This window comes from Oncorhynchus clarkii, chromosome 17, assembly GCF_045791955.1.
Source record: "Oncorhynchus clarkii lewisi isolate Uvic-CL-2024 chromosome 17, UVic_Ocla_1.0, whole genome shotgun sequence".
NCBI classification, from domain to species: Eukaryota; Metazoa; Chordata; class Actinopteri; order Salmoniformes; family Salmonidae; genus Oncorhynchus; species Oncorhynchus clarkii.
In genome coordinates this window covers 17,707,194-17,731,164 of record NC_092163.1, presented here as the reverse complement: position 1 = coordinate 17,731,164, position 23,971 = coordinate 17,707,194, and the positions used below count along the sequence as shown (strand labels likewise).

At 43.6% G+C, this 23,971-nt stretch overlaps 1 protein-coding gene across 2 annotated transcripts; it reads left to right on the top strand.

Moving 5' to 3' along the window:
* The first annotated feature begins 1,095 nt into the window (after positions 1–1,095).
* On the top strand, positions 1,096–23,637 carry LOC139370400 (ATP-binding cassette sub-family C member 10-like). 2 transcript variants are annotated; one of them, XM_071109849.1, is made up of 22 exons: positions 1,096–1,169; positions 2,166–2,367; positions 2,650–4,027; positions 4,294–4,521; positions 4,798–4,954; positions 5,112–5,275; positions 5,381–5,460; positions 5,574–5,745; positions 5,988–6,086; positions 6,299–6,488; positions 6,594–6,671; positions 6,859–7,044; positions 7,140–7,272; positions 7,566–7,758; positions 8,462–8,805; positions 9,159–9,328; positions 10,029–10,189; positions 10,516–10,769; positions 11,047–11,192; positions 18,469–18,566; positions 22,193–22,305; positions 22,443–23,637. In XM_071109849.1, exons 2-22 carry the CDS (start codon positions 2,177–2,179, stop codon positions 22,576–22,578), a joined length of 4,671 nt encoding a protein of 1,556 aa, XP_070965950.1. In that variant the 5' UTR covers positions 1,096–1,169; positions 2,166–2,176; the 3' UTR covers positions 22,579–23,637. The 2 variants fall into 2 exon arrangements, 1 of the variants encoding a protein (XP_070965950.1); XR_011627134.1 differs by lacking the exon at positions 18,469–18,566 and having other exon boundaries at positions 1,110–1,169; positions 22,443–22,679.
* The last annotated feature ends 334 nt before the right edge of the window (positions 23,638–23,971 follow it).

Genomic DNA, 23,971 nt, shown 5'->3' with positions numbered 1-23,971 from the left:
TCAGTGGAGATACTGCATATTCAGCCTCTTGCGATTTGAAGGAAAATTATGAAACACAGAGAGATGAAAGATGAATTATTTTATGTTTTTTTTCTTGGTAAATGTTTTGGGAAAGACTGGCTTCCCTTGGCATTCATGAATACACACCACTGCTCACAAGCTCTGTTTGTTCACAGGAACTCTGACCCCTCTTCTGGCTGGAGCTGGCTCCCAAGAAAAACAAGTGTTGTGGCTGGTTCTGCGGTTTGTTTGGCCGCAAGAAGACACCTGGGGCGCAATACTGGAACAAGGAGATGCGCAGGTTTGGAATTGTGTATGTTAGAGTTGCCATCGAATCCGACTTATTGACACACACACATCTACAGAGACACAGATAATACAACATAGCCTACCTCAAATCAAACACAATGCAGAGCTTGTCCAATAATATGTCTTATTTTCAATGTAGGCCTTCATAGTATTGATAGCCTGTGACTATGTCTGTCACCAAATAATATTCTGTTCACCTGCAGTTTACTTACATTTAAAAATAAATACATTTTATTATTTGTAAACTATTCAACTTTGTGATTATATATTCATATTTTAAAGACACACATACATACATACCTGTCTTTTATAGGACTTTTCTTACTGATATTTCTGATACGGAATAAAAAAACATTCCATAAAGAGAAGCATCCTGTGTCTTTTATGCTCAATGTAACTAATAACCATACATTGTTTTATTGTTCTATTTATGGTGTAGCCTGAAAAATCTAAGTGTTTTAATATGTTGTGACTTGTTTATTGTTTACTCCATGTGTAACTCTGTGTTGTTGTCTGTTCACACTGCTATGCTTTATCTTGGCCAGGTCGCAGTTGTAAATGAGAACTTGTTCTCAAATAGCCTACCTGGTTAAATAAAGGTTAAATAAAAAAATTAAAAAATCATTTAAAAAATGTTGTTACATTAGTTAATTTTTTGGGCGAAAATATGTTTTTAATTTGGATTTCTAATCTAGAAAGTTATTGTAACTTTCATTCCAATCTTTATACATGTTGTATACAATTGCGAACGCACCATACGCTTTGGAGAAAAATATCTGTCTCGTCACCGGAAGTTGTCACACTGCTGATGCTCCGCCACCAAATGCTACATTCTCCCATAAATCCAAAGCTGTAAACAGGTATTTAACTTTATATTGACAATTGTGTTTATCCCAAGTTGCTGAGAGAGTCTTGCCATATATACGCTTTATATCATGCAAAAGGCAATGTTTAATTAACTTGACGAACAATAACACACGCTGCTGTTGAGAGATTTGCTATCCAGTCTCATCCCAATGTTTACACATTTTCCCCCCAAGCAAGTGTGGCTGACCAGTAGAATATAGCTAGCTAAACCATGTGCAACTGAATCATAGAGGGCTTCAAATGAGTTGACAGTAGACTGCTTAATGAGAGACAAACACATTTCTTAAAACAAATAATTTAGCTATATATGTAGTGTAACTGTAGCTAGGTAGTACAGAACTGTGCTGTAGTCCTCTTGCTCAGTTGTGCACTGGGGCCTCCCACTCTTTCTATTCTGGTTAGAGACAGTTTGAGCTGTTCTGTGAAGGGAGTAGTACACAGTGTTGTACGAGATCTTCAGTTTCTTGGCAATGTCTCGCATAGAATAGCCTTCATTTCTCAGAACAAGAATAGACCGACGAGTTTCAGAAGAAAGTACTTTGTTTCTGGATATTTTGAGCCTGTAATCAAACCCACAAATGCTGATGCTCCAGATACTCAACTACTCTAAAGAAGGCCAGTTTATTGCTTCTTTAATCAGTACAACAGTTTTCAGCTGTGCTAAAATAATTGCCAAAGGGTTTTCTAATGATCAATTAGCTTTTTAAAATGATCAACTTGGATTAGCTAACACAACGTGCGATTGGACTCAGGAGTGATGGTTGCTGATAATGGGCCACTATACGCCTATGTAGATAATCCATAGAAAATCTGCCGTTTCCAGCTACTAGTTATTTACAACATTAACAACGTCTACAATGTATTTCAGATCAATTTGATGTTATTTTAATGGACAAAAAAATGTGCTTTTCTTTCAAAAACAAGGACATTTCTAAGTGACCCCAAACTTTTGAACAGTAGTGTAAATTGTGTATATATCTTTTCCCCAGATGCTTGGAGAATGGGGACAGGTGTGGTGGCTGATTTTGGCCCCAGTGAGTTAATCTCTGGCCTGTGCCACACGGACACCCTTGACCCGTTCCCAGTGTGGCGGGATGGAGCCATCACCCCCTGTTTTAACCAGCTGGTTCTGGGAGCCCTGGCTCACGCTGTGGTGGCCGTCTTCAGTGCCGTCTACCTGAGTGCTCAGAGGTAACTTTCGGTCACAGTCAGGCCGCTCACAAAATCACAAGGCATAGGCTAGAACATTCTGGCCACTAATAATCCTACAGCACATACAGTAGCATGCAATACAGGCCCCCATATTGCACATAGGTAAAATAAAGATGCATACCTCCAGAACAGTAAGTTCATGTCTAGTTCATGTCTGTACTGGATCCCATTCTGTAGATCGGCATCTTTATCAGTTATTATATCTAGCCAGGCCATATTTCAGACAGCTCATCTACCATTTTATATTTTTGCATTACACAGATGCTGTCTCCTCCGGCCCTCTCCCCCGTGTGGCTGGGGCCTCAGGGTGGCCTCGGCCCTACTGGTGGCCCTGCTCTTTGTAGGGGACTTAGTCCTGGTGGCCCTCCTCCACCAGGGGGACATGTACCTGGACGTCCTGGCTGATGGATGTGCCGTTCTAGCCTGGCTGGTCCACTTTGGGGCCCTGCTTGTCCTCCAGAGGTCCATCCATAGAAGAACCAGGGGTCCCTCTATGTTACTACTGCTGGTGCTGTTGCCTATCCCTAACCTGGTGGTCATCCTGCTGGCTTACGCCCGGGATTCCACCTACCTGGACCTGGCGGAGCCCCTTAGAGTGGCCCGGCTGGTGCTAGCAGCCGCCCGGGGACTCCCTCTCCTGGTCTACCTCCTGGCCTTCGCTGCTCCCTGCGTTGGTGAATGGAGTTACACCTCCATGTCCGTCAATGATGCAGACAGCTCACTCCTCATCCCAGAGAGTTTCTACCAGGACACGGGAGAGATGGTGGCAGAGGATGGCAGTGGCTGCATCTCCCGCCTGCTGTACCTGTGGTTGAACCCTCTGCTGAGGCGTGGGCGGCGTGGGGAGCTGGAGAGGCCATGCGACGTCTATCTCCTTCCCCGGAGACTGCGCACTAGCGCAGTGCGCCGACACTTCCTCCGCTGCTGGGAGGACTGCCAACAGCGGGCAGCAACACAGAGAGGGAACACTACACCCAGGCCTGCAAGCAGGAGCCTACAGAATGGAACATGGACTTCACCCCTCCAGGAGGAACTATCTGGCATAGCAGTGGAGGAGGTAGGACTGTTAAAAGTGTTGCACAAAGCCTTCGGGCTGCGCTACTACCTGCTTGGAGTGCTGAAGCTAGCAGGCAACATGCTGGGCTTTGCGGGGCCCCTGCTCCTCAGCAGCCTGGTGACCTACATGGAGGAGAAGGGGGCCCCCATCAGCTGGGGGGCCTGGTGTGCCACGGGCCTCTTCTTCAGCACCTTATTCTCCGCCCTCATCCGGAACCTCTTCGTCTTTGAGGTCTCGAAGGTCTCACTCTCGGCGCGCGCCGCCCTCGTCTCCTCCATCTACGGCAAAGCACTGCGGGTCAACGGCGGTGGCTTGGCGGCGCGGTTCACCCTGGGTGAGGTGGTCAACTTCATGAGCACGGACACGGACCGCGTGGTCAACTTCTTCAACAGTTTCCACGAGATGTGGAGTCTGCCCTTCCAGTTCTCTATTGCCCTCTACCTGCTCTACCTGCAGGTGGGCGTGGCCTTCCTAGGAGGACTGGGTGTGGCTCTGCTGCTGGTGCCGCTCAATAAGGTGCTGGCCTCGAAGATCATGGAGAATAACAAGCACATGCTCACACATAAGGATAGTCGTGTTAAGGTGAGAAATTCTCTATGGCTTTGGCTATCTTTGACTTTTATCTTAACACACCAACCATAGCAAACATCAATATGGACACTATGTTTATTGTTTAGAGTAGTACTATTAAGTAGTAATAAAGTAGTAATTGCATTATACAACTTCATACATACTATACGGGTTCTTGTAGACCTAGTCCTACAGCTTTTATATTAAAATACTTCGATATCAGATGTGAGATGTGAACTCATTCAATGTCGTCTGTCTGCCCTGTCCTTGCCTTCCAGCTAATGACAGAGGTCCTCTTTGGAATACGAGTCATCAAGTTCTACAACTGGGGGGCCTACTTTTCCCAGAAGATAGCAGATTGTCGGAGGCAAGAGCTGTCCCACCTCAAGGCCATTAAGTACCTGGATGCTCTGTGTGTGTACACCTGGGGAGCTCTACCCGTAGTCATATCTATCATCACCTTCGTCACATACGTGCTGCTCGGCCATGAGCTCACTGCAGCCAAGGTAGGGCATGTTTCATTTTGTGAAACTAGAGCGCTTCACTTTTAAATGTCAGCAAACTATTTTGCAATCAATCTGTTCCAATGTCCTCACTAACATACCACCTTGTATGAAGTAATGTTTCGGATAGAACATTCCAAGTGGTGGCTATGCCAGAATGGACATCGGAAGAGACGTATTAACTGTTGAAAGACCTACTAGCTGATACCCAGGAACACAATGAGGATGTGGGTACATGAGACTAATTCGAATAGGGACACTTCCCCTCCTCCATTGCAGGTGTTCACCACTCTGGCTCTAGTGGGCATGCTGATTCTCCCCCTCAACAGCTTCCCCTGGGTCCTCAACGGCACCCTGGAGGCCAAGGTTTCCCTGGACCGCATCCAACGCTTCCTCAAGCTGCCCAACCAGGACCTCGATGCATACTTCAGTCATGGTGGGTGTGTGTGTGTGAGTGCGCAGCATAAATTAAGTACATTTTGCTTGTACATACATTATTAATTAATACATGTTCAATAACTCTGTCTATGAAAGTGAGATATGCGATTATGTGTATGAATGTTTTTCATTGACTTTGTGGCTCCAACTTACAGTGGCCCCTGAGGACCCCCAGGACACCATTGTGATGAGTCAGGGCACATTCTCATGGCAGGGGCCTGGGGGGCCAGACCAACCCACAGAGGGAGATACAGGCTCTGAGACTGAATCCACCAAAGGAAGTCTGCTGCTCCATAGCCTCAACCTCACCATCACTAAGGTGTGTACCCTGCATCACAAACTATGTAACCTATACAGCGTGTAAATCATGGGGTCTACAATCTAATCACTGCAATGTTGTAATGCTTTTTTTCTTGTCCGTCAGGGATCCCTAGTTGTTGTGGTGGGAAAGGTGGGCTCTGGGAAGAGCTCGTTACTGGCAGCCATCACTGGAGAACTCAACAGGTAGTGCTCATCGCCTCATTTACTAAGTTTACAAAGCTCAAGTAAATTTGTTTTGTTTGTTTATTTCAGTGACCTTTTTCGATCTATCATTGAGTTATTACTTCCCTCTGTAGGCGTGGAGGTGTTGTATACGTCCAGGGCAGGGAGGATGGTTTCGGTCTAGCCGCTCAGGAGCCGTGGATCCAGCATGCAACAGTTCGGGACAACATCCTGTTTGGCAGAGACTACAACAGTTCCTTCTACCAGGCCGTGGTGGAGGCCTGTGCTCTCACAGACGACATCAATGTGAGACTCAGCATCTCTCTTTTTCACTCTCTTTATTTGTTTCTGTCTCTGCTTCAATCTCTCTTATCCTCACAGACAACCTCAATGCTGGCTTTCTCCCCCATTCCATTTTATTTTGACCCAGTACAAGCTTTACTTGACTACCCCTAATATATTTGGGATATATCCAATGAATGTTATAAACATAAATTCCAAACTCGGTGCATATGGAAGTATTTGACTGAATTGTCTTGTTTGTCCAGATTCTGCCTAATGGGGACAGGACCGAGGTGGGAGAGAATGGAGTTAATCTGAGTGGAGGACAGAAAGCTCGCCTGGCCTTGGCCAGAGCTGTTTACATGGTAAGAGTCCTCACCAGATTCCATTGTAACACAACAGCCATCTAGAACAGTGAATCTCCAACTTGATTAAACAAGCAAGCTTTTACCAGGTTGGGAGTTTGGATAGCAGAAAACATTCAATGATTAGCTTTTTGTACTGAAGGTTTCTCTCTCTTTGTCTTTATCTCTCTTGCACACATCTGCATACTCCCCCTCTCTTTTAAACACACAAGGAGAAAGACATTTTCCTCCTGGACGATCCACTGGCAGCAGTAGACACTGACGTGGCCCATCACCTCATGGAGAGATGCATCATGGGAATCCTCAGGAGCAAGACCAGAATCCTTTGCACCCACCGCATAGAGTTTGTGGACAAAGCTGATGTGGTGATTCTCATGGACAATGGAACAATTATTAAAACTGGTAGTGAACTTGGGCCTTATGTTCTTCAATTGATAATGGAATAATGATTTACTTTTCTGTGTTAACACATTTATATGTCTGAATAAACTCATTTGATTTAAATAGGTACACCTGAAGAGGTCCTGCCTTTGGTAGAAGCAGTGCCCAAGAACCGGAAGAATGACAGTAATGCAAAGGAGAAAGGTAACAGTAGTCATTAATGTCTCTTAGCATTGTGTTTTGGGAATATATTGCTTGCGACACAGTGCTAATATCACTGATGCAGAGGAACGAAGCTCCATTTAATTACTTTCTACATCTTGAATTGAGTGGTGGACTATTGTATGAAAAAATTGCCAGGTGTTTTTATATGCATTCTGACTTGAATCAGATGTTATTGAGCGAGAGGAGGAGCAGGGTCCGTCCAATGAGCTGTTTGCAGAGGTGGAGTCTTCACTCTTAGGGGAGGAGCAGAAGGCTGTGGGCGGGCTGGCCTGGAAGGTTTACCACGCCTACTGGAGAGCGGTAGGAGGGGCTTTGGCTGTCTCCATCCTACTGTCCCTACTCCTCATGCAAGGTACACTGACCACCTGGTTCCTTAATCACATCACACTTCTGTTGCCTTTGCAGGCTTGTGTATGTTTTGTACATTTTGCTGTCTTTGTCCCTCAGCCTCTAAGAATGTGTCTGACTGGTGGCTGTCCCACTGGATCTCTAACCTGAATAACAATGGTTCATCCCAGAGTGTTCTAACGCCTGCCTACAGCTCACCACATCTGCTGCTATTCTCTCCTGGAGGACTAATGTAAGTTAGAGGTTGTTACAACGTTAACACTGATACCCTAGATAAGATTCCAATTACTCAGAATGTGCAGTGTGATTCCTCTTATATAATCCACTTACGACTCCACACTGCTTTAAGTCATACTTAGATACATTTATATACAGAGCCTCTACATATTTTAGATTGTGCAGTAAAAGGATTAGGTTTCATGGAGGTGTCAAATCCCACAGACATCCATGATGCAGCACACACGCATGACAAGATTTATTAAGCAATTGCATATTAAAATGCATGTTTTCTCCCCTTATCTCCAGGCACCCGGTCAGTATTATGGAAACGACACCTTTCGCCAACATCAGCTCAGAAGTGAAGTTCTATCTGACGGTTTACGGTTCCATTGCGGGGGCTAACACGATCTTCACCGCCATCCGAGCCTTCCTCTTCGCCTATGGAGGCATCCGTGCAGCATCGGTTGTCCACAACAGACTGCTGGACACAGTCCTCAAGGTGGGCTTTTTCTGTTAAGTTGACTCCTCGGGAAACTGTTTTAGTCATGGTCATGGTTTCAATCATGCAAAGGCAGTATTTTAAATTTGTAGCATAAATATGATTAATTTTGAAAACTTCTCATTGTTCAACTCATGCTGTGAGTGCAGTGGAGGCTGTTGAGGGCAAGATGGCTCATAGTAATGGCTGGAATGGAGTCGATGGAATGATATCAAACACATCAAAGACGTGGTTTCCATGTGGTTTATACCACTCCATTGACGCCATTCCAGCCATTATTATGAGCCGTCCTCCCTTCAGCAGCCTCCACTGTGTGAGAGTTGATGCTTTCAAATAATTTACAGTGTACTTGTTGTGTGTCCACACATTTCTAGTGTAGTTTACTGTTTGTAAAAAAAAATATTATATATATATATATATATATATATATATATATATGGCATATATTAAATTATTATACATACTTTTTTTTGTACTTAAACAAAAATGCTTTATTGGATAGAGGAGAGACAGTGGGAAAGCTAGTTTTAGGCTGAAAAGGCTTTGGTCCCATGCTGCAGCGCTATATGTGATCGGGAGGCAGCGGTTTAGACTGCTAGACCACCTTAATCCACGTGTTTGTAATGTTTACTATTTACATTGCCATGATAGAGTACAAACACACCTAACTACCCCTGACCCGCCTCTCTCTATATCAATCCAGGCTACAGTTACCTTCTTTGACACTACACCGCTGGGCCGCATCCTTAACCGCTTCTCCTCCGACCTGTACAGCGTGGACGACACTCTCCCTTTCTTCCTCAACATCCTGCTGGCTAACATCTTCGGCCTACTGGGCATGCTGCTAGTGATGAGCTACGGCCTGCCCTGGGTCCTAGTGCCCCTGCTTCCCCTGGGCCTGCTTTACCACTGCACACAGCGCTTCTACCGACACACATCCAGAGACCTAAAGCGTCTGTGCAGCCTCACCCTCTCGCCGGTGTATTCACATTTCTCTGAGACGCTGAGTGGCCTGGGTACCATCCGAGCAAGTTCCAGTGCCTCCAGGTGAGGACGGTAAAGTTAGAATGAGGAATTGATGTTTTAGGCCAACCTAGATCTGTGGTTGCCAACTTTGATTTGGCTAGTTGAATCAGGGGTGTTAGCGGTTAGTGCTGAGCTGGCACAAAAGCCTGCTTAACCTGTACCTCTCTAGGACCAGTCCAAGGTCCAAGCCGAAACATGTTTTTTGTGCTGGCTACTACTGTAATATTTGAAAATGTAAAAATAAGTGAATAGGATTTCAGTATAAATACACAGTTGTCTGCCTGCGGTTACAGTTGAAATATTGCTATCAATGCATGAATTAGGTAACCTTTGAGTGGAAGGAGGTTCATGTTCTCTGTCTGTTGTGGTTCCAGATTCGAGGAGGAGAATGAGCGGCGCCTGGAGCAGAACCAGCGCTGTCTGTTCCTTTGCAACGCCGCCATGCAGTGGCTGGACATCCGCCTGCAGATGATCGGCGTCGTCGTGGTGACGGGCATCGGCGTGATCGCCGTCGTCCAGCACCAGTTCAAATCCATCGACTCAGGTGAGCAGCCAGCTAGCGTGTTAGCATGTGTCCCATAGTCAGCACAGACCTAGCACAACACAGGCCTTGACTCAGATTACACTGTTTATGTCGACTAGTTGTTGAGGCTGGTGTAGAGGAGAATTTAGAAATAGTATCAGTATATTTACACTGAGTGTACAAAACATTAAGAACACCTCTTTCCATGACATCGTCTGAACAGGTGAATCCAGGTGAAAGCTATGATCCCTTATTGATGTTACTTGTTAAATCAACTTCAATCAGTGTAGATGAAGGGGAGGAGACAGGTTAAATGATTTTTAAGCCTTGAGAAAATTGAGACATGGATTGTGTATGTGCCATTCAGAGGGTGAATGGGTAAGACAAATATTTTGTAGTAGGTGCCAGGCGCACAGTTTGTGTCAAGAACTGCAACACTGCTGGGTTTTTCCACGCGCAACAGTTTCCCGTGTATATCAAGAATGGTCCACCACCCAAAAGACATCCAGCCAACTTGACACAACTGTGGAAAGCATTGGTGTCAACATGGGTCAGCATCCCTGTGGAACACTTTTGCCACCTTGTAGAGTCCATTCCCTGACGAATTGAGGCTGTTCTGAGGGCAATATTGTTTTGTATTGAGTATACTCTAGACATGTCCTGTTTGCTGTGTCTTGGCCTTAATAATGACTGTTTGTCCTATGGGTGTTCTCCCTGCCAGGTCTGGTGGGTCTGTCCCTGTCCTATGCTCTGTCCATCACAGGCCTGCTGTCAAGCCTCATCTTCAGCTTCACCCAGACAGAGTTGCAGCTGGTGAGTGTGGAGCGCACCGAGGAGTACTCCACCACCCTGCCCACTGAGCCACAACACAGCAACCCACAGGTGAGGAGTCCTGTGAGGGCGTGTGTCTTATAGCATACCACTCAGCTGCACCTCATTTGAAGAGGTTTCATAATTCATTTTTTTCTATATCAGAAGTGTACACCACTCTGTAGACCTTTAGAAGGTTATGTGGCAGGTTTTCAGTGGCTGTCTTTATGAGGTGTTGGATAGATGTTATTTCTAAAATTACTAAATCTATTTGTTCAAGTTTTTTGGGTCTTTTAGCCTGGTCAGTTACTTCTTACTGAAGTGGCCACTCAGGGGAATAGAAAACAAGTACATTTGTTAAATGACTGAGGACCCATCTACTTCCGTCTTTACCATAGGTGCCCACCTCGTGGCCGGAGCAGGGTTGGGTGGAGTTCCGTGGGGCCGTGCTGTCCTACAGAGAGGGGCTGCCCAACGCCCTGGACGGGGTGAGCCTGGTGGTCCGGCCTGGGGAAAAGGTGGGGGTGGTGGGCCGGACGGGCTCAGGAAAGTCCACCCTGTTCCTGGCCCTCTTCCGCATGGTGGAGCTGAACCAGGGTCAGATCTTACTGGATGGAGTGGACACCAGACAGGTGGGATTGGCCCAGCTCAGGTGAGAGGATTAAGAGATGATGTTGATGAATATGGTGGTGATATGATGATAATGGATTTGAATGTTTTTTTGTACTTTTCCAACTGCCAGACAACATTATTGTGTACTTGGATGGTGATCTGTGCATCTGTAATAAAAGCCCTTTATAGGTGACGACATTCATCGTGCATGTCTGCATATTTAGAAATATAAGAAATCTGTGTTCCTTCATTCATTCATGAATCTAGAGTAGTTGACAGATCAATCGTTCACACTGTATTTGTGGCTCCCCCTGCAGGTCCAAACTGGCCATTATCCCCCAGGACCCATTCCTGTTCAGCGGGACAGTGAGGGAGAACCTGGACCCATGTGGACGTCACCCTGACCCCCGGCTACTGGAGGTCCTGGAACACTGTCACCTCAGCCCTGTCATCAACCGCATCGGTGAGAAAGCGGGAGGGTGGGAGAGGATTGAGGACAATAGAGGAGGGAGATTGTGATGGTGATAGAAGGGAGATGGATGATGAAAAAGCATGCAAATGAAAGGGTGATATAGCGGATAAGAAATAGGAGGAGTAGTTGAATTAAACAGACAAACAGAATGAGAGACCAATGGAGAGAAGAGGGGTATCAAACATGGGTGAAAGTAAGCCGGTACATTCCGGTAACATGTCCCGACAAAATAATTAGTGGTGGAATGCCGTCCTGGTAAAACGTTGCCCATTGCAATAATTAAAAGGAAATGCCAAGAAAACTATATACAATGACACCATTATTTAACATTACCGCATGTCAGCTGCATGAAAATGAGCGAGTTGACTTAAAATCGGTCCGCATACCCTTCAAATTGTGCTGTGGTTCAAAGAGAACACAAAAATGTTGCGAAGGTGGAGATAAGTGACAGATGCGCATGTACAGCATTGGATGCATCAATTCAAGCTACAAGAGTATTGGGCCTAATGACAATCGCTGAATGTTATTACACTTTTCGTTTTTTTGTAACAGATTTGTCTTTCCATTCAGAAAATTGCGGGTGCACTGGATGCTGGAATTATTTTGTGAGTGGACAAACATGCGTGGGTAGCTAAAAGGAGTGCCTTTTGAAGTGATTGTTTCACAATCAAGTGAAAACTTCATGACTGGTTGTTTTTTTGCCACATTAAAAGTTAATACATGATAAAAGTTATGACACGGCGATCATATGACATTAATAGCGATTCTATATGTAATATATCCATCTATATGTCATTCTATGATTAGACTAGGGCTGTTAGTGACCATATTACCGCCACACCGGCAGTCACGAGTCATGAAGGCAGTCAAATTCCACGTGACCGTTTAGTCATGGTAACTAGGCTTCTCCAAGCTCTGATGCTGCTGATGGTCATTAGTAGCTTACCAAACTTGCTAACTGCCTGGTACTCAGCACTCTATTGTCCTTCTAATCACTCTGACAGCAATGCAAATGTAATCAGAAATCAAATCAAACACTTCATGAGCTCATGTTGCGCAACATTTCTATAGGATATGAAATTGTGGGAGAGAACAGTGTTTTGATGGCCTCTATTAAAAAGAGGAGGATCCAATCAGCTTTCTGTAAGCTAGGCTTCCCTAATATTAAACACATTGCTTTGCTTTAAAACAGAAGTATAGCCTCCCTGGCTGGCATTAAAATTAATCACGGGAAAGGTTTCCTTCATTTGCTATTTAAGTGCATAGATTCAAGCAGACCACCATAGTCCCTGTGCCTAAGGAAGCGAAGGTAACCTGCCTAAAGGATTACCACCTCATGGCACTCACGTCAGTAGCCATGAAGTGCTTTGAAAGGGTGGTCATGGTTCACATCGACAGCATCCTCCCGGACACCCTAGACCCATTCCAATTCGCATACTGCTCCAACAGATCCATAGATGACGCAATCTCAATCACACTCCACACTGACCTTTCTCACCTGGACAAAAGGAACACCTATGTGAGAATGCTGTTCATTGACTACAGCTCAGTGTTCAACACCATAGTGTCCACGAAGCTCATCACTAAGCTAAGGACTCTGGGACTAAACACCTCCCTCTGCAACTGGATCCAGGATTTCCTGACGGGCCGCCTCCTGGTGGTAAGAGTAGGCAACAACACGTCTGCCACGCTGATCCTTAACACTGGGGCCCCTCGTGTGTGTACTTAGTCCCCTCCTGTATTCCCTGTTCACCCACGACTGTGTGGCCAAATACAACTCCAATACCATCAAGTTTTCTGACGACACAACAGTGATAGGCCTGATCACCGACAACGATGAGACGTCCTATATGGCGGTGGTCAGAGAACTGGCAGTGTGGTGCCAGGACAACAACCTCTCAATGTGAGCAAGACAAAGGAGCTGATTGTGGACTACAGGAAAAGGCGGCCCGAACAGGCCCCCATTAACATCGACGGGTCTGTAGTGGAGCGGGTCGAGAGTTTCTTGTTCCTTGGTGTCCACATCACCAACGAACTATCATGGTCCAAACATACCAAGACAGTCGTGAAGAGGGCACGACAAAACCTTTGCCCCCTCAAGAGACTGAAAAGATTTTGCTTGGGTCCCCAGATCCTCAAAAGGTTTTACAGCTGCACCATCGAGAGCATCCTGACCGGTTGCATCACCGCCTGGTATGGCAACTGCTTGGCATCTGACCGTAAGGCGCTACAGAAGGTAGTGCGAACGGCCCAGTACATCACTGGGGCCAAGCTTCCTGCCATCCAGGACCTATATAATAGGTGGTGTCAGAGGAAAGCCCATAGAATTGTCAGAAACTCCAGTCACCCAAGTTATAGACTGTTTTCTCTGCTACGGCAAGAGGTAATGTAGCGCCAAGTCTAGGACCAAAAGGCTCCTCAACAGCTTCTACCCCCAAGCCATAAGACTGCTGAACAATTCATGAAATTACCACCAGACAATTTACGTTAACCCCCCCTCCATTTGTTTACCTCAACTAGCCTGACCCCCAGCACACTGACTCGGTACCGGTGCCCCCTGTATATAGCCTCGTTATGTTATTCTTATTGTGTTACTTTCATTATTTATTTTTATTTTAGTCTACTTGATAAATATTTTCTTCTTCTTGAACTGCACTGTTGGTTAAGGGCTTGTAAGTAAGCATTTCACGGTAAAGTCTACACTTGTTGTATTCTGCGCATGTGACAAAGTTTGATTTGAGAATAGTCTAATGGGTGACATGATTAGCCTATCACTTGTGAATGATATATTATCAATTGTGAATGATGCCGCTTGTGTGCATTAAGGCAGGAAACACCTAATGTAGCCAAGCCCATAGGCCTATATGTTTGGATAAGGTTTGAATCACAACTAAAGTGGCCAAATAACTTCTTAAAATTAAGCACATTAATCTGCTTAATGACTGGTGTAGAGCCTAACGTGCATACATAGGCGGCACGCGAGTTTCAAATTTGGGGGAAATAATTTTCACCATAAAAATACACCTTTATAATAAAGAATTGCATGCATAATCGCATTTATGCTCACTTTTGCTAATTGATTGCATTTTGGAACATTCCTGCTTATAATGTGAAGAAATAGCCCAATGTTTATCAACATTTTAAGCTACATGTTCTGATCTGTAGTCAATGATCCACCTCATTGCGGATTGAGCATTGTAATAAATATGCTAAAACCCTGTTTTCACTTTGTCATTGTGTGTAGATTGATGAACAAAATTAATTTAATCAATTTTAGAATAAAGCTGTAACGTAACAAAATGTGGAAAAAGTGAAGGGGTCTGAATACTTTACGAATGCACTGAATATTCAGACCAAGCGCACAAATGCCACTGGCCGTAAAAAGGCATTGTTTTTTTAAGGGGGCATTACGGTCACACTAGGGGGATGCCACCGGGAAATTTGAGGCATTATCAAGTGCTTGTCAAATTGTGAATGAGAGACTGATGAAGTGTGTGCAGCCTGTGCAAGCAACAAAGCAGAGCTCATGCCTTTCATGCAACTTTTTTCAAATCTTCCTTACTCGCATCTTGCAGCCTTAGATTGTATTACAAATCAAAACATATAGCCCAAAGTTTGTATCACAACTAAAGTTTTGTATTTCTTTGTTAACCCCTCAACACAGAATAGCGCACTCCCTCAGAAATTGTTTGGTGAAAGCATCCTTTCTATTTTATTCAGCTACAGTTGAAGTCGGAAGTTTACATACTTTTTCCCCTCACTGTATTTGGCTAAGGTGTATTTGATCCCCTGCTGATTTTGTACTTTTGTCCACTGACAAATAAATGATCAGTCTATAATTTGAATGGTAGGTTTATTTGAACAGTGAGAGACAGAATAACAAAACAATCCAGAAAAACGCATGTCACAAATGTTATAAATTGATTTGCATTTTAATGAGGGAAATAAGTATTTGACCCCCTCTGAATCAGAAAGATTTCTGGCTCCCAGGTGTCTTTAATACAGATAACGAGCTGAGATTAGGAGCACACTCTTAAAGGGAGTGCTCCTAATCTCAGTTTGTTACCTGTATAAAAGACACCTGTCCACAGAAGCAATCAATCAATCAGATTCCTAACTCTCCACCATGGCCAAGACCAAAGAGCTCTCCAAGGATGTCAGGGACAAGATTGTAGACCTACACAAGGCTGGAATGGGCTACAAGACCATCGCCAAGCAGCTTGGTGAGAAGGTGACAACAGTTGGTGCGATTATTCGCAAATGGAAGAAATACAAAAGAACTGTCAATCTCCCTCGGCCTGGGGCTCCATGCAAGATCTCACCTCGTGGAGTTGCAATGATCATGAAAACAGTGAGGAATCAGCCCAGAACTACACGGGAGGATCTTGTCAATGATCTCAAGGCAGCTGGGACCATAGTCACCAAGAAAACAATTTGTAACACACTACGCCGTGAAGGACTGAAATCCTGCAGCGCCCGCAAGGTCCCCCTGCTCAAGAAAGCACATATACAGTGGGCAAAAAAGTATTTAGTCAGCCACCAAGTCAGCCACAGTGGGAGAACTTGTGCAAGTTCTCCCACTTAAAAAGATGAGAGAGGCCTGTAATTTTCATCATAGGTACACTTCAACTATGACAGACAAAATGAGAAGAAAAAAAATCCAGAAAATCACATTGTAGGATTTTTATTGAATTTATTTGCAAATTATGGTGGAAAATAAGTATTTGGTCAATAACAAACAAGCAAGATTTCTGGTTCTCACAGACCTGTAACTTCTTCTTTAAGAGGCTCCTCTGTCCTCCACTCGTTGCCTGTATTAAATGGTACCTGTTTAAACTTGTTATCAGTATAAAAGACACCTGTCCACAACCTCAAACAGGTCTGTGAGAACCAGAAATCTTGCTTGTTTGTAGGTGACCAAATAGTTATTTTCCACCATAATTTGCAAATTAATTAATAAAAAATCCTACAATGTGATTTTCTGGATTTTTTTTTCTCAATTTGTCTGTCATAGTTGAAGTGTACCTATGATGAAAATTACAGGCCTCTCATCTTTTTAAGTGGGAGAACTTGCACAATTGGTGGCTGACTAAATACTTTTTTGCCCCGCTGTACATGCCCGTCTGAAGTTTGCCAATGAACATCTGAATGATTCAGAGGACAACTGGGTGAAAGTGTTGTGGTCAGATGAGACCAAAATAGAGCTCTTTGGCATCAACTCAACTCGCTGTGTTTGGAGGAGGAGGAATGCTGCCTATGACCCCAAGAACACCATCCCCACCGTCAAACATGGAGGTGGAAACATTATGCTTTCTGGGTGTTTTTCTGCTAAGGGGACAGGACAACTTCACCGCATCAAAGGGACGATGGACGGGGCCATGTATCATCAAATCTTGGGTGAGAACCTCCTTCCCTCAGCCAGGGCATTGAAAATGGGTCATGAATGGGTATTCCAGCATGACAATGACCCAAAATACATGGCCAAGGCAACAAAGGCGTGGCTCAAAAAGAAGCACATTAATCTCCTGGAGTGGCCTAGCCAGTCTCCAGACCTTAATCCCATAGAAAGTCTGTGGAGGGAGCTGAAGGTTCGAGTTTCCAAACGTCAGCCTCAAAACCTTAATGACTTGGAGAAGATCTGCAAAGAGGAGTGGGACAAATTCCCTCCTGAGATGTGTGCAAACCTGGTGGCCAACTACAAGAAACGTCTGACCTCTGATTGCCAACAAGTGTTTTGCCACCAGGTGTTTTGCCACCTCATGTTTTGCAGAGGGGTCAAATACTTATTTCCCTCATTAAAATGCAAATCAATTTATAAAATTTTTGACATGCATTTTTCTGGATTTATTTGTTATTCAGTCTCTCACTGTTCAAATAAACCTACCATTAAAATTATAGACGGATCATTTCTTTGTCAGTGGGCAAACGTACAAAATAAGCAGGGGATCAAATACTTTTTTCCCTCACTGTACATTTAAACTTCACAATTCCTGACATTTAAATCCAAGTAAAAATTCCCTATCTTAGGTCGGTTAGGATCACCACTTTTTTTTAAGAATGTGAACTCAGAATAATAATAGAGTGATTTATTTCAGCTTTTATTTCTTTCATCACATTCCCAGTGGGTCAGAAGTTTACTTACACTCAATTAGTATTAGGTAGCATTGCCTTTAAATTGTTTAACTTGGGTCAAACGTTTCGGGTAGCCTTCCACAAGCTTCCCACAATATGTTGGGTAAATTGTGTCCCATTCCTCCTGACAGAGATGGTGTAACTGAGTCAGGTTTGTTGGCCTCCTTGTTCGCATATACTTTTTCAGTTCTGCCCACACATTTTCTAAAGGATTGAGGTCAGGGCTTTGTGATGTCCACTCCAATACCTTGACTTTGTTGTCCTTAAGCCATTTTCCACACATTTGGAAGTATGCTTGGTCATTGTCCATTTGGAAGACCCATTTGCAAACAAGCTTTAACTTCCTGACTGATGTCTTGAGATGTTTCTTCAATATATCCACTTAATTTTCCGTCCTCGTGATGCTATCTATTTTGTGAAGTGCACCAGTCCCTCCTGCAGCAAAGCACCCCCACAACATGATGCTGCCACCCCCGTGTTTTAAAGTGGTGGAAAAACAAGTTTTAATGACTCCAACCTAAGTGTATGTAAACTTCCCACTTCAACTGTATGTATTCTTTTTGAATTGTATTCTTCACACTATAAAATAATGCCACTGAATTCTAAGCAAATCTTGTCTGCTAATTGAACTAGTGTCGCCCACAGCCATATGGCAAAGCCAGATCAGGGCCTAACATAACGACAACAACTTCTTCTGAAATAGACTGCATTTTCTTCATATCATGTTTCTTTAGACCTGTCTTAAATAAATAATGGATTTATTGTGATGGTGTAGGTTATATTACATAGGTTTATTAGACTTTTTAAAATGTAGAGGTTCCAAAGGTCTGCATCAGTGTGGAAGCCAGGAGATGCCAAATGTGTTTGTTAATTAACGGTCAATTACCGTGAGACCGGCAGTTATTTGCTTTACAATCACAAAATGTCATGACCGCCACAGCCCTAGATTAGACCCATAAAAAAAAAAACATAGCATGTCTAGTACCTGTAAGACATTAATTCTACTTTCACGTTTGGTATCAAACCAAGTGAGAGTGAAAGAACAAGGAAGGAAGAGAGTGACGGTAGTAATTAGTTCATGTTTCTGTCTGTAAGAGTTCGGTCAGGTGTCCTCACTAACATCTGTGTATCTTAGGTGGTCTTGGTGCTGAGGTGGGAGAGCGGGGCAAGTCTCTCTCTTTGGGACAGAGACAGCTGCTGTGTCTGGCCAGGGCTCTGCTGACTGAAGCTAATGTAAGAACCAGCCCACACCATCCATCCATATCGATTACTAACATGGCTTTGAATTCATTCATCCATACCAAGTACTATCATGGCTTTGAATTCAACCATCCATATCAATTACTAGACAATCAGCTGGGCTAGACAATCTGGACACACTCTTCCTAAAATTATCTGCCACCATTGTTCCAACCCCTATTACTAGTCTGTTCAACCTCTCTTTTTGTATCGTCAGAGATTCCTAAAGATTGGAAAGCTGCCGCGGTCATCCCCCTCTTCAAAGGGGGTGACACTTTAGACCCAAACTGTTACAGACCTACAGTGCCTTGCGAAAGTATTCGGCCCCCTTGAACTTTGCGACCTTTTGCCACATTTCAGGCTTCAAACATAAATATATAAAACTGTATTTTTTTGTGAAGAATCAACAACAAGTGGGACACAATCATGAAGTGGAACAACATTTATTGGATATTTAAAACTTTTTTAACAAATCAAAAACTGAAAAATTGGGCGTGCAAAATTATTCAGCCCCTTTACTTTCAGTGCAGCAAACTCTCTCCAGAAGTTCAGTGAGGATCTCTGAATGATCCAATGTTGACCTAAATGACTAATGATGATAAATACAATCCACCTGTGTGTAATCAAGTCTCCGTATAAATGCACCTGCACTGTGATAGTCTCAGAGGTCCGTTAAAAGCGCAGAGAGCATCATGAAGAACAAGGAACACACCAGGCAGGTCCGAGATACTGTTGTGAAGAAGTTTAAAGCCGGATTTGGATACAAAAAGATTTCCCAAGCTTTAAACATCCCAAGGAGCACTGTGCAAGCGATAATATTGAAATGGAGTATCAGACCACTGCAAATCTACCAAGACCTGGCCGTCCCTCTAAACTTTCAGCTCATACAAGGAGAAGACTGATCAGAGATGCAGCCAAGAGGCCCATGATCACTCTGGATGAACTGCAGAGATCTACAGCTGAGGTGGGAGACTCTGTCCATAGGACAACAATCAGTCGTATATTGCACAAATCTGGCCTTTATGGAAGAGTGGCAAGAAGAAAGCCATTTCTTAAAGATATCCATAAAAAGTGTTGTTTAAAGTTTGCCACAAGCCACCTGGGAGACACACCAAACATGTGGAAGAAGGTGCTCTGGTCAGATGAAACCAAAATTGAACTTTTTGGCAACAATGCAAAACGTTATGTTTGGCGTAAAAGCAACACAGCTCATCACACTGAACACACCATCCCCACTGTCAAACATGGTGGTGGCAGCATCATGGTTTGGGCCTGCTTTTCTTCAGCAGGGACAGGGAAGATGGTTAAAATTGATGGGAAGATGGATGGAGCCAAATACAGAACCATTCTGGAAGAAAACCTGATGGAGTCTGCAAAAGACCTGAGACTGGGACGGAGATTTGTCTTCCAACAAGACAATGATCCAAAACATAAAGCAAAATCTACAATGGAATGGTTCAAAAATAAACATATCCAGGTGTTAGAATGGCCAAGTCAAAGTCCAGACCTGAATCCAATCGAAAATCTGTGGAAAGAACTGAAAACTGCTGTTCACAAATGCTCTCCATCCAACCTCACTGAGCTCGAGCTGTTTTGCAAGGAGGAATGGGAAAAAATGTCAGTCTCTCGATGTGCAAAACTGATAGAGACATACCCCAAGCGACTTACAGCTGTAATCGCAGCAAAAGGTGGCGCTACAAAGTATTAACTTAAGGGGGCTGAATAATTTTGCACGCCCAATTTTTCAGTTTTTGATTTGTTAAAAAAGTTTGAAATATCCAATAAATGTCGTTCCACTTCATGATTGTGTCCCACTTGTTGATTCTTCACAAAAAAATACAGTTTTATATCTTTATGTTTGAAGCCTGAAATGTGGCAAAAGGTCGCAAAGTTCAAGGGGGCCGAATACTTTCGCAAGGCACTGTATATCCATCCTGCTCTTTCTTTCCAAAGTCTTCAAAAGCCAAGTTAACAAATAGATCACTGACCATTTTGAATCCCACCGTACCTTCTCCGCTGTGCAATCCGGTTTCCGAGCTGGTCACGGGTGCACCTCAGCCACGCTCAAGGTACTAAACGATATAACTGCCATCAATAAAAGACAGTACTGTGCAGCCGTCTTCATCGACCTGGCCAAGGCTTTCGACTCTGTCAATCACTGTATTCTTATCGGCAGATTCAACGGCCTTGGTTTCTCAAATGACTGCCTCGCCTGGTTCACCAACTACTTCTCAGATAGAGTTCAGTGTGTCAAATCGGAGGGCCTGTTGTCCGGATCTCTGGCAGTCTCTATGGGGGTACCACAGGGTTCAATTCTCGGGCCAACTCTTTTCTCTGTATATATCAATGATGTTGCTCTTGCTGCGGGTGATTCCTTGATCTACCTCTACGCAGACGACACTATTCTGTATACATCTGGCCCTTCTTTGGACACTTTGTCAACAAACCTCCAAACAAGCTTCAATGCCATACAACACTCATTCCGTGGCCTCCAACTGCTCTTAAACGCTAGTAAAACTAAATGCATGCTCTTCAACCGATCGCTGCCCGCATCCGCCTGCCCTACTAGCATCACTACTCTGGATGGTTCTGACTTAGAATATGTGGACAACTAAAAATACCTAGGTGTCTGGCTAGACTGTAAACAATCCTTCCAGACTCATTAAGCATCTCCAATCCCAAATTAAATCTAGAATCGGCTTCCTATTTCGCAACAAAGCCTCCTTCACTCACACTGCCAAACATACCCTCGTAAAACTGACTATCCTACCAATGCTCGACTTCGGCGATGTCATTTACAAAATAGTCTCCAACACTCTACTCAGTAAACTGGATGCAGTCTATCACAGTACCATCTGTTTTGTTACCAAAGCCCCATATATCACCCACCATTGCGACCTGTATGCTCTCGTCGGCTGGCCCTCGCTACATATTCGTCGCCAGACCCACTGGCTCCAGGTCATCTATAAGTCTTTACTAGGTAAAGCTCCGCCTTATCTTAGCTCACTGGTCACGATAACAACACCCACCCATAGCACGCGCTCCAGCAGGTATCTCACTGGTCATCCCCAAAGCCAGCACTTCCTTTGGCCGCCTTTCCTTCCAGTTCTCTGCTGCCAATGACTGGAACAAATTACAAAAATTGCTGAAGTTGGAGACTTCTCCCTCACTAACTTTAAGCATCAGCTATCTGAGCAGCTCACTGATCGCTGCAGCTGTACACAGCCCATCTGTAAATAGCCCATCCAACTACCTCCCTCATCCCCATATTGTTTTTATTTACTTTTTTTGCTCTTTTGCACACCAGTATTTCTACTTGCACATCTATCACTCCAGTGTTAATTTGCTAAATTGTAATTACTTCGCTACTATGGCCTATTTATTGCCTTACCTCCTTACTCCATTTGCAGACACTGTATATAGATTTTCTTTTGTTATTGACTATACTTTTGTTTATTCCATGTGTAACTCTGTTGTTTTTTGTCGCACTGCTCTGCTTTATCTTGGCCAGGTCGCAGTTGTAAATGAGAACTTGTTCTCAGCTGGCCTACCTCGTTAAATAAAGGTGAAATAAAAAACTAACATGGCTTTATTTCTCAACCATTGTTTCCTCTCTATAGATTCTGTGTATTGACGAAGCTACAGCCAGCGTTGACCAAAAGACTGACAAACTGCTACAACAGACAATCAGAGAGACATTTCAAGACAAGACTGTCCTCACCATTGCCCATAGGTAAATTACTCGATGAACACAACTTTACATAATAATCTTAAGTGCTTTAGTAGACATTTAAACCAAATTATACATAACTTAAGTTTTCATGGTACATTTATAACGTAATTTGACACCTTGATTTTCTCTGTCAACAGGATCAACACCATCTTGGACTCCGACAGGGTGCTGGTGATGCATTCTGGGAAGGTGGTGGAGTTTGACACCCCTGCTGATCTGTGCCAAAGAGAAGACTCTATTTTCTGCAAGCTGGTTGGTGGGAGGGGAGAGTAAGAAGAGAAGCTATCAGAGGACTAAAGACAATGGGAAATGTCAATGGGGATCTCTCTCTCTCTCTGTTTCCTCACAGGAGGCCAGTGGTGGTTGGACTCGGTAGACCAACCAGCCACCTGTTCAATGGAGGTGGTAGAAGTTGGCCCTATAATAATTACTGGTCCAGGGTCATAATCAATTTTTTTTAATCCCCATAATCGTTAAGGTTAGGATTTAGTGTAGGGTGATCTGATCCTAGATCTGTGGTTAAGGGCTGAGACTTCTGCCTTGAGGCCCACTGACGGACATTTGACCTCTGAGAGCAAGGTCTGAATTGTCCAACCCAAGTGAGATTATTATTTTACTACATTTTAGGAAGCCGGGTTCATTTTCTAACCTGGGCATTGTGGAATTTCTCTGCTTTTTATTCAGGAAACACGTTAATGTGGTACAAAGAACTGTGTCAGTACCACAGAAGGAATGAAGGAACATAGAATAAGTACTGTAATTGCTTTTGTGTTGAAGGGAGTAATTTATAGAGCTATAATGGATTAATTTTGACTGAAAAGTTGTCTTCCTAGAGTAAGTCAGTCATTCACATTTCAGCATCGTCAATCATTTGTGAATGTCTGAGATTCCTCTTGCACCTGGTCTGTTGGCAGTATGACCTTTATAGCTAGACAGAGTGCACAATAATAGAAATTCTTCACATAGATAAAATGCATGTTTACACACTGTTTGCTCTATGGACGTGTTGCAGACGAATAGACTTTGTGATAAATAAAGACATTTTAAAGTTACTCTTTTTCTATTTGTTTACCATTCACACAGAGAACATTTGTTTGGAAGCTCCTCACAATATTGTTACATCTGATGATTTCAAGCCATTCTGTAGTAGAACTACTGTATATCAGTCATTTGAGAATGTTTCTGTTTTGTAATACACTGTAAGAGAGAACATCTCAGGGAGAATCGCCTTTACATACAGCGTTTTCACTTGAGGTCAGTACTCTCATGTACAGTAATATGAAGGTGTAACATGTTCAAAATAAAATGGCTCTACTGGTTTTACACGTCTCATCACTGTTATTTATTGAGTTTGCTTGAAGTTCATTATGATAATCGTCATAATTAGTCATTAGTTATATTTCTGTTTTACACATCCCATGTTATTGTTTTGTTGAGTTTGGGTTGATCAGAATGTCAGTACGATTACTTAATTGTCATTAACGGTAATTGGAAGGAGGAGGAGCCCCACCTTAAAGGTATGGTTACATAGTAAGAATGTTATGTCTCATAAATCAGTTCTATTCAAGTCTTAATCTCTCAATCATGCCACACCTTCATTGTTGTGCCTTATAATTACCATGAGTCATGAATGAACGCCTAGCTGCCCCTCCCTTGAAACAAGACA